The 11,863-nt window shown below is 40.7% G+C and overlaps 1 protein-coding gene across 1 annotated transcript in view; it reads right to left on the bottom strand.

The window, feature by feature from the left end:
- ryr2a (ryanodine receptor 2a (cardiac)) overlaps positions 1–11,863 on the bottom strand; it is a 136,653-nt gene that overhangs the window by 124,363 nt on the left and 427 nt on the right. Inside the window, exons 2-4 of the mRNA XM_019892584.1 lie at positions 2,550–2,669; positions 2,153–2,257; positions 49–123 (exon numbers count right to left, since the gene is read on the bottom strand). Coding sequence (XP_019748143.1) covers positions 49–123; positions 2,153–2,257; positions 2,550–2,669 — 300 coding nt within the window. The remainder of the gene's footprint in view (positions 1–48; positions 124–2,152; positions 2,258–2,549; positions 2,670–11,863) is intronic.

Genomic DNA, 11,863 nt, shown 5'->3' with positions numbered 1-11,863 from the left:
GGGGGGTGGGAAATGTCACGCGGGAATTCTAGCGGTGTGCGTACAGACCATTCCACTGTAAGAGTGGCGTAGACGGATCGCGTGGCCATATAACGAAGTGCGATGACCACCCCCTTGGATCGTCTGGTAAAAGGAAATGATAGGAACAAAGAACAACAAGTGTGAATCAGCCAAAAACACAATCCCAACATCTGTGGTGAGAAAAAAAGGGCATTATGCAGTGTTTTCCGACATTCACTCAATTTTAAATTCAATCTGCCAGCACGTCACTGAACAAAAATACCACAAAAAGTATATAGACTGAAATAATCATAATGATGCTCTCGTTTTAATTTGCTCACTTATTTACCAACTAGGTTTGAAATCTGGCCCAGTTTAGTTGAACACAAAGCTATTATTCTGTTGCAGAAATGGCAACAGGTTTGTTTATCTTTTGGTTAAGTTTACCTTTTGCAATCTATTGGAAGACCTTTTACTTATTTTTCCTGTCATGCATTGCTGTCATAGAAAAGATAAGAAAACCTTTATTTGTCTCACAATGGAGAAATTCCCAATTTACAGAAGCAAAAATGATGAAAGGGAGAAGTAGAAGAACAAAAGTATATTAGTAAATATAAATTATAAAATATAAATATAAGCATATTCGGAATGGGTGAGTGGGGTTGAGTGCAGTTTTTCAGGTCAGGTCTGGATGGATGAACTGAAGTACATTAAAGTAAATGTAGAATTTTTGGACACAAGAGCGAGCGCACAAGGGAATGGGACTCACTGGTCTTTGGGTACCTTCTCTTGGGTATTGCACAGCTACCGATAATCTATAGAAAACCAATATTAGGGGACCACATAAACAGGTATTCAGTAGCGATTGGAGTACCTGCTGCGTGATTGTATTTTCTTGAGGTTCGGAAAAAATAAAGCCCTCCTGTGAACATTTCAAATGTATAGGTTTGATATGAACCCTTTCATGCACCCTGTCCACTGTAGTAACCGCTGTCCCTGAAAGGGTTAATATACTGGTTTAAAAAAAAAAAAAAAAAAACAGTAAAAAGATTGTGAAATCGAAAAACAGAGAAGTTCAAATGATTGAATTCCCCCCGCCCCAAAAAAATCTTTCGCTCCCTCATTTAAACCATGCAATTATTTATGAATGCATTCGTTTATTTATTTATTTATTAATTTATTTTTATTTTTATTAATTATTTATGAATGTATTCGTTTATTTATTTATTTTTATTTTTATTGAGAATCATTGGAAACCGGAATCAAATTGAGGAACCGGAATCGGAACCGGAATCATCCAAATTCAAATGATTCCCAACCCTATTTATTACAGATTAGTCTTATTTGGGTCCTGAATGTGAAGTTATGCTTAGCGCTTGGGCAAACCAATTCTAGAGGGATACAGGGCTGCACACCACCACAAAATCATGAAAAATTCCAAACTATTTGCCGTACCAGCTTGAAACAGAAATTTAAAAATAACTACACAAAATTAAAAACGAAATTAATTATCACAGAGTTTATTTTTTTGTACCTATTTTCCTTTTATAATTGCCTTCATCATTTTTGTTTTATAATTGTCTTTTATAATTGTCTTACAACCTCCACCAAAAAGGTTTCTTTTCGTTTTTTTATTGATGCAAAACTGACTGAACTACTGCTGAACTGCCTAAAACAGGGGGTGTCAAACTCATTTTTTGTCACGGGCCACATTTTAGTTACCGTTTCACTTGGAGGGCCGTTATAACTGAAACCATATCAAGAAGTCAACAAAAAACGTTGATTCAACTATTGTTTAAATTACTATCATGAGGGGTTTGGAAACAAGAAAATACTTCCAACATCTCTTTTATTTATTACATATGACAATTTAAAATTGTGTCCTCCGAGACAAGTTTCTCTTATGGGAGACCATATAAAAAAGTAAAATCAAAAAAATCAATTTTAGAAAGCATCATTGAATGTGACAGGCTTGATCTGCTTTCGCGGGCCACATAAAATGATGTGGCGGGCCAGATCTGGCCCCCAGGCCTGAGGTTTGACACACCTGGCCTAAAATGTTACGTTTTGGGAAACTCCTGCTACTCTTCATGTGGTTTTTATTTTGTTTTGTTTTTGTTTTTTGTTTTTTTGTAAATATTTTCCAACTCACTCCCCCAGTCTTCTCTTCAGTACTGGCCAGCATCTCCTGAAGGGCTCGAACTGACAGTGATTGCTCCAACACAAAAGTACAGATTGACAGATCTGGAGGGACATTCTGAAACGACAACCAAAAAAAAAAAAAGGTTCGCTACAAGCAGTGGCGAACAGGCTCTCACGCCGTCTTTTTCATCGCAAACCTTTGGAATGATTGAACTTTGGCTCATTGCGAACACAAAAAAGTGTTGCATTTTAATTCATACTCCAAGTTAACCTCAAATGAAATTGTATCAATTCTGAGAAAGAACAGAATGTTGGGTTTTTTTTGTCTGCACATTTGCACATTGTTGACACATCTGTATTGGTATACTCTTGTAGAAAATGAAAAAGCGTAAAGATCCAATCGGTACCTTGGAGTTGGAGATGGATTCAAGGAAGCACAGCCTGTTTCCGAAGCCTTCGGCAGCCAGGCAGAATTTCTGTTGCTCCTTATGGATTGTGGCTGAACACTGTAGGACCACCTCATCATTCTAAGTACACCCGCACACCCACACACACACACACACACACACACACACACACACACACACACACACACACACACACACAGAGTACATTTGTCATTGTAAAGACAACGAAAGCATGCCTTCAGTCAAGTGTGACCAATAAAGATACCCTGAACTGGTTGCCAGCCAATCGCAGGGCACACATTGACGAACAACCAGTCGCGCTCACAATCACACCGCAGGACAATTCAGTGTTCCATTAACCTGCCATGCATGTTTTTTGGAATGCAGGAGGTAACCGGAGTACCGGGGAAAAAAACCCACGCAGGCATGGGGAAGAACATGCAAACTCCACACGAGAAGGTCCGGGCCAGAATCGAAACCCTGTACCTTTGCACTGTGAGGCAGACATGCTAACCAGACAACCGCCATCCGCATATATAAATATAATGCACAAAGTCAAGAAAGTTGCAAAGTGATGAAATGCCAAAGTACAAATGAGTGCAGCACATTCTATACATTTGCCAGGAGGACGACTGATGGATGACAAGCAAGCACAGTACAATAATACGGACCCAGTGTGAGCGCTCCCTCATTCATTTTGCCGCTTTCATACTGCCTTCTCAGCGCTTTGGAACATTACTGGCATAAGGGCATAAGGGCATAAGAGCAGCGGTCACGTGGCTTGCACACAGAGCTGCCAAATGTGACGGAAATCACTGAACGCTTACTCATTACGCCTTAAACGTATGCAGTGAGATGAATGACCAGTGAGGCACTACTCCTCTGGAGTCGGATATAAAAATATGAACCCAACATAGAAGATTAACCTATGTTTCAATTTTGACCTTCATTGAAATTCCGTTTCAAATAAGGCCAAAAATAGAATTTTTGTTTTCAAACCTTTTAATTACATCTCAATCAATTCCACCCAATTCAAATCGCGCTGCAACTATATTTAGATGTGTGTGTGTTTGTTTGGCGCTCAAAAGAAAAGTGTTGCACAGCCTTGGGGATTTGAAACACAAAAATTGCTGGTGGGCGGGTCAGCGGATGAGGATTTAAAAGCTTGGCAAAGCGAGAGTGAGCAAGTGAGTGTGGAGGTTGGGATGCATCATTGATGATGTAATCAGAGCAGAGAGCGGAGTGTACACCCACTTAATGGCCAGATACCGCTGCACACAAAATCTCTCAAGTTGATTCACATCATTCAAGCGACAGTAGTTCCGCTGATTTACAATTTACAATGACAACAAATCATAAAGTCCGTGAAAAAAAAAAAACAAACGCAATTCCTCGCAATTTGATTTCAGTCACATGACAGGGACTTCTGAGAAGACAGTTGTGTGACCAAGAAAGCACATTTGCTAACTTGAAATGAAGTTGGGGGGAAAAAAAGCAGCAGAACCATTCGATTTCTTCAATCAGCGAACAAAGATCAGGATTTAAAATGATGAATTATTGACTCGAAACCAGTCTAGCATATGCCACTTCTCAGCCAAAGTTAGCTCATTCACGACCCTAATGGGGATAAGCGGTATCGAAAATAGACCGAACGTATTTCCATCACACCCGGAACCGCACACCAATCAAACGCTTTTGAAAAGATGTCACCGAATCACGATCCTACGTCACAGGGGAGGGCGGCGCTACTAATTCCATGATCCCCTCTCGTGTTAGCTTCGAAGACGTCAACAATTAGCTTGTTTTTTACTTTCTCCTCACGGCCCACCATACCCCCCCCCCCAAAAAAAAAAATTATCCACAGGAACTGGAAATCACTGAAATGAAAAGTCTCCCGTCACTCACTACTAATTCCATGATCCCCCCTCCTGTTAGCTTTGAAGACGTCAACAATTAGCTTGTTTTTTACTTTCTCCTCACGGCCCACCATACCCCCCCCCCCAAAAAAAAAAATTATCCACAGGAACTGGAAATCACTGAAATGGAAAGTCTCCCGTCACTAACTTGCGGGAACAATCATGAACTCATCCCACACTGCTCGCGTGATGCTAGCAAGAACCGCGCGCATACCTCACATTTCATCACTCATAGGAGATGTTTACGCCGTAGCGGCGTATTATAGAAGGACTTAAAGGGAAGAATATGCTGTACCTATTGAACAATAGAAGTTTTTAAAGTAGTACCAAAGATTTCCAACAAGCGCTTTTAATATGATTACAGATAGCCTGTGTTATTAAATGAAGCGCGCAGTTTCAGCAGAACTGATGTCTGCTTCTGTGTTCGGCCGGATATCATTTGTCATCTGGATCAGAGTTGTCTCAGTACTGTGCTGTGGTAAAACGCGTGATTGGAAAATATGAAAAGCATGACTAGACAGGATAAAGTCAGAGTTTATCAACGAATGGCAGACCTGACGTCAAGAGTGCTCGTCTTTAGAAGAGGCTGAATGATAGCGATTTTGAAGGCCATTGAAAATATTCCAGTACAGACGTCTTACATCTATTGGAACTCTTCAAGCAGCACGTCATTTGGTTCTTCATTAGATCCTTGCAAATTGCTTATTTTCTTTGGTCTATTTTACATTGTATTTTTCTTGGAAGCATTTATGTTTCAGGTAAGACTGGGAAAAAAAATGTAATAAAATTCTAGTTGTGAATGTACGGCACCTTTCACTAACAATGACAATAAAATTGATTCTGGTTCTGATTGGACTTAGATGTAGAAATTAGGCCGAGGATAAACTTACTCTTACTTTTGTTTTAATGCATCAACTGTGGCAAACAGCAGAGAAATTTTTTTTAGTGCAGTTTGTAATGATTTCAGAAGAATAATTTCATTGTTCCACACGTACGTACATCGAACATGGGATAAAACCAAAGTGCCTATCTCAACAGTCTAAAACAGTGCTTCTTAACCTTGTTCGAGGTACCAAATCCAACCAATTCATATGCACATTCACCGAACCCTTTGTTACTGAAAAATAAAAATCAGATTCAAGAAGTCTTCCTTCAGTTTTGCCGCCGCCAGACTAGAGTTGCTCAACTTGGCATGACAAATCATGCAGATAGGATGCTGAGTCCCATCACGTTCTGTGATGCATTTGAATCCATGTGGGCCATGTTCGTCCGATCACTTTCTTTTTTATTGCTCAACAAAAAAAAAATCAAATGACGTACTATCACGACAGTCACACTTTGACTACTGAGCAGATCATCTGCAGCCAGTGATGGCCAAGTGAGCGCGTCATAACTAATTGACATGTTGAGTCGGGTGTGTCTTAACATCAATGGGCTACGTCGAACCCCTGAGACCGTTTCACCGAACCCCTGGGGTTCGATCGAAACCAAATTAAGAACCACTGGTCGAAGAGCAACAACGCAACATGACAATTATTAAGTCACGGCTTTAAAGGTACTCCAAACATGTTTGCCCCTTTCCTCCTGCTGCGCGCACGCTGCACTGGAACATTTGGCGACGAGTGAGCAGATTACATAAGAGCACTGCAGTGAGGAACAGAAGTGAGGAGTGACAAGAGGCAGTCAATATCACCGTTTTTTTTTTTTAACTTTACTCCTTTCATACGTTTTTGCACCCAACAGCACTAATAGAATACAAAGCACATCCTCTCTGCAAGTGTCGGCACTGCGGTGCGGGTCAGGTGGAGGCTTCTTCACATTGAACCTCTGTCTGGCTGTTTCTGATGAACGCTCCATCCATCCATTTTCCGATCTGCTTATCCTCACAAATGTCACGGGGGGTGCTGGAGCCTATCCCAGCCGTCTTCGGGCAGTAAGCGGGGGACACCCTGAACCGGTTGCCGGCCAATCGCAGCGCACACAGAGATAAACAAGCATCCGCGCTCACACTCACACCGAGGGAAAATTTGGAGTGATCCATTCACCTGCCATGCATGTTTTTGGAATGTGGGAGGAAACCGGAGTACCCGGAGAAAACCCACGCAGGTACGGAGAAAACATGCAAGGCATTACTTTTTAATTTCTGCAAATATCACTTCCATTTTGTACATTCCATGGCAGTCTTCCTATTGTGTGAAATGCTGCTCTAAACAATCGTGTGTGTGTGTGTGTGTGTGTTTATAGTGGTGGTGTAACACAAACAGGTCTCGTCCTCTCCCCAGGCTATTCGGCATGGCCTTACATGGACAGCATTGTTCTTCTTGGTGGATTTAGGACAATACCGAAGTGACAGGATGGGCACAATAAGTTGAGAACGAACACAAACAAACTCCAAACGAGTGCCTGACGCATGCCTCACGCTCATATAATCCTTTTCCAAAGGCGAACCACAGATAATGAGAGTATCTTGAAAAACGAAGAAAATGTACTTCAGAAAAAACACGAATCGTTACATCCATGATATGAGTTCTTTTCTAGTGGACTGTTCAATTAATGCCTGAAAATGAACAACCGCTCATCTCTTGGCCTCATTCGTTTGCCGAATATGACAATGGCGCTGAAGAGGGGGGGAACCCCCCCGGCCCCCCGACACCATTCATTTGAATTCGTTAACATTTCAATCATAACATTTTGAAAACAGAAACAATTAGCTGCAAAAAGATGATGAAAACATTCAGCAAAAAAATCAAATACAACTCTTGTGTTGAAAAAAAAAAAATGGCAGTTGTTTATGGAGAGGAATGCCGGTGGAACATCCTGAAATGAACACCAACACAGATGCCATGCTTAGACATCAGCGTCCACAAGTAACTAAGCTCTGTATTGATCTGCATTCCAAGTGCACTTAGCAGAGAGAGTGCCTTACGGTGCAGAACTAGAGCACAGATAAATATTTAAACTCACGTTCTTATTACACTGATTTGCCTTCGAGCCGTAATAGAAGGTACGCAAAATGTTCTTTTGCAACTCAGGCTTGCATGGGTGATACATAACGCCAAAGATGCGGTGGGCGCAAATAACCTCCAGGTGGATTCCCGGGGTCACCTGCCCTCTAGAGCCCCCTGCTGGAGGGGCCACATAGGACCGTCAGCACATATTTTGCACTGCTGTACATGTATGTCCATATTCAAAACAGCATTTTTGTCCTATATCAGGTTAGGAAATGCTGTAAATATCGACGTAAATGTGCAGAGGTATATTTCATTTTTGATCATAGCATGTATAAAAGATGTACTATCCTAACAAGACAACAAAGGTTTTGAAGCAAACAACAAAATAACCGCAAACTGCATTTTTTTTTTTTTCCCAGTGCAAATGGCTCTCATGCATAAAAATGACGATTCAAGGACGGCACAAAACCGCTAAACAAGAAACAACATGAAGTGCAAGAAATGATTTTGTACATTTTTTTTTTCTCACAAAAATAAACTCACTGCAAAATTTCAATACTACGTGCGTTTGTCCAGCATATCATTCCAAATCCGCTAAAAAAGTATTCCCGTTGTAATATAAGGCAGTATCCGCACAACTAAGACATGTATGCCATCCGCCATCAAGGATTTTTGATTTTTTTTTTTTTTTTTTTTGGCCTTGAAATCATCTGATAGATGAAGCGCACATGGCTTCTTATTTAGTCGTTCTTGTAAATTCTATGTGTGTGCAGGCCGTTCCTGAGAAGTAATCGCGACGGTCTCCCCCATACCCCCATAGAAGGACATTAGGCTACAGGGCCATCTGCAAGCTCACACACACATGCGGCGCGCGCGCACACACACACACACACACACACACACACACACACACACACACACACACACACACACACACACACCTGTCATGATAAAATAGCGCAGCACAGACAAGGACAAGCAGCACAAATCAAGACAATAAAACTCTTAAGTCGGATTTGTCGTGGATACAACAACAAGTACATTTGTATTCTCAGAAGTGACAATATTGCTCAGGCCCATATTCAATTCAGCCATGTCCTGATAAATAGAACGACAGTACCACCTTTGTTCGTTAAACTCATTTTATATTGCACACAACGCATATTATTGAAAATCCTTTCGTTGTCATCCTTCCGACAACTAACATTTAAGCAGTATTTTTTTAATTGGTACATAGTTTGTTTGTTTTTTTTAAATGACTTGAATTTATCCCTGATGCTGGGCTGAGTGGTTTGGGCAAGCTCGAAAATATAATTATTTAATATTAGGTCACACTGCAACTGAATTCTGATTTTTTTTTTCCCCTGAGTGCACAGGTGTCAAACTCAAGGCCCGGGGGCCAGATGTGGCCCGCGAAAGCAAATCAAACGTGTCAACTTCCATGATGCTTTCTAAAATGTCGAACAAAATTTTAAATTCTCAATAATAATAATAATAAATAAGAGATAAATTGTAAGGTTTTTCTTGGACCCAAACCACTCACGAGAATAACTTCAACAATAGTTGAATAAACCGTTATTATTGACTTTTTTTATTTGATTTCAGTCATACTGGCCCTCCAAGGGTAACTAAAATGTGGCCCACGACAAAAATGAGTTTGACACCCTTGCCTTAGTGACACCTATCTGATTTTTTTCATGCAATGTGAACAGGACAATTCCGATGTTTTTTTGTTTTTTGTTTGTTTTAAATCCAACCTGGGACTTTTTTCGATTCGAATATAAAATATGTCTGTCATGCATCTGCAGTATGAACGCTTATCCGAGGAGGATGTGGAAGGAAGCTACTGGCAATCGGCCGTGAATCTGCATAGTTTTGAGTAACAGTGTTGACTTTACATTTGACTTCAATCCCACTTGAAACATGAAGTATTAAGTGGACATGAGTGTTGCTCGTCGTAATTCAGCCACACTGATGGTTCATTTATCACGCGCTGCAATGATGCATTCACATTAGAAGATCCATTTGTTTTTGTTATGTGAACGAGTATATAAAAAGATTGGATTTAACAAAAAGTCTGAATTGGGCATCATGCCCGACAGTGTGAACTAGAGTTTCATATCGCTTATGTCAAATTCTCAGTTTTTAGTCCTGCCTTTTGCTTTTGTAACAATTGTTTCATCTTGTTTCAGAAGCTATTTTTCTGCTCTTGTGTTTCCTCGTGATGGTGACAGTCTCTACGAGTGGCCCATTCTGTGTATAAATAGTCTGCCTGTCCTTGATCAGATTGTCTCGGATCCTGCGATGTCTTGAACCTGCCCGCTTTTTTGGGGGGGATACTTTTATACCCCTCCACCACATGGGCTCTTCCAGGAGACACATTCAGACATGTCAGCTATGTCAACTTCACAACATGACATTTTAAGTTGAAGACCAAAACAGTAAGCAAGGATAAGGAGATGGGTTTGGGAGCATTGCGAATGTGACAGCCTCACCCATGTGACAATTCGTAACTCCATTACCCGAACTGGTTTCAACTAGTTTTGTGTGCAAGGGTGCAAAAATATAGTAAGATGCCAATGTCAATGCCTGTGTCTGATTCAATACATTTTTCTTTCTTGATCCAGTGGCATCATTAAGCACATTTTCGAGGGTGTTCACCACCCGCACCCCCAGATAAAATTATTACCCGCCCAAATAACTTTGGAGTTTTTTTTATGTTGTTTAAAAAAATTCTGCATGGACAACCCCTTAGATTGACTCCACATTGCGAATGTGACAGCCTCACCCATGTGACAATTTGTAACTCCATTACCAAAACTGGTTTCAATTAGTTCTGTGTGCAAGGGTGCAAAAATATAGTAAGATGCCAATGTCAATGCCTGTGTCTGATTCAATACATTTTTCTTTCTTGATCCAGTGGCATCATTAAGCACATTTTCGAGGGTGTTCACCACCCGCACCCCCAGATAAAATTATTACCCGCCCAAATAACTTTGGAGTTTTTTTTATGTTGTTTAAAAAAATTCTGCATGGACAACCCCTTAGATTGACTCCACAACCAACATAACCGGTGTTTGGGACTTCAGATCAGAGTATGGACGCCTGGCAAAATCTAGTCGGTCACCACTCTGTCAACATTTCTAACATGTTATCCATAGCAACCAAAAGCGTGCAAACTCTTCAACATTTACAGTCGAGTAGCTTGCCAAAATCTTCCCTGCTAAAACACACAACAGACAAAGGTAGTATCATGACAAGGTATGCAATGATAATTTTGAAAACTCAGCAGCAATGATTGAAGAGAAATGGGTAGCAAAATAGAAAATCTCTGTGCGCCTTTGTTATAGGTTTACAATATTAGTTTACAATTATTTAAAAATTATATACCTGTATGGTACATTGTGATTAATCTGAGCTGCAATTGCCCGACTTTATTGAGCAAAGCGAAATAGTATTTGTCTGAAACTTGTAAGTTACAGTCGAGTAGCTTGCCAAAATCTTCCCAGCTAAAACACACAACAGACAAAGGTAGTATCATGACAAGGTATGCAATGATAATTTTGAAAACTCAGCAGCAATGATTGAAGAGAAATGGGTAGCAAAATAGAAAATGTCTGTGCGCCTTTGTTATAGGTTTACAATATTAGTTTACAATTATTTAAAAATTATATACCTGTATGGTACATTGTGATTAATCTGAGCTGCCATTGCCCGACTTTATTGAGCATAGCTAAATAGTATTTGGATGAAACTTGTAATTTTCCATTTTCCGACCCGCTTTATCCTCACAAGGGTCGCTGGAGCCTATCCCAGCTGTCTTCGGGCAGTAGGCGGGGGACACCCTTAACCGGTTGCCAGCCAATCGCAGGGCACACAGAGACGAACAACCATCCATGCTCACACTCACACCTGGGGACAATTTCGAGTGTTCAATCAGCCTGCCATGCATGTTTTGTTTGGAATGTGGGAGGAAACCGGAGTACCCGGAAAAAACCCACACAGGCTCGGGGAGAACATGCAAACTCCACACGGGGAGGACGGAGCTGGAATTGAACGCCGTACCTCTCTGCACTGTGAGGTCGGCGCGCTAACCACTGGCCACCGGGCTGCCTGAAACTTGTAAGTGTAAATATATATTTCATGTATGTACGTAGACATGGTTAAGTTTGCTATACCTATTTGTAAAATAAACACTCTGTTAGATTTAGTCTATTTATTGGCACACCAGATAGCAGGGGCGCAACAGGACATATTGCTTGAGTGACAATTTGAGTGTCCAAACTACCAAATCAATACTTAGTAATTTAAATAATAACCTCTATGGAAAAGGCACGCGATTTTTTTTTTTTAATTTTTATATATTTTTTTTTTTGCAAGGTCTCAATGTTAACTATCGCGACTGCAAACACGCAACACTAGTCAAGTGACCTGCTGCTGCAGGGGG

Source organism: Hippocampus comes, unplaced genomic scaffold (genome assembly GCF_001891065.2).
Source record: "Hippocampus comes isolate QL1 unplaced genomic scaffold, H_comes_QL1_v1.1 scaffold47, whole genome shotgun sequence".
Lineage (NCBI taxonomy): Eukaryota > Metazoa > Chordata > Actinopteri > Syngnathiformes > Syngnathidae > Hippocampus > Hippocampus comes.
Note: the sequence above shows the minus strand (reverse complement) of the source record. Positions and strands in the feature narration are given on the sequence as shown.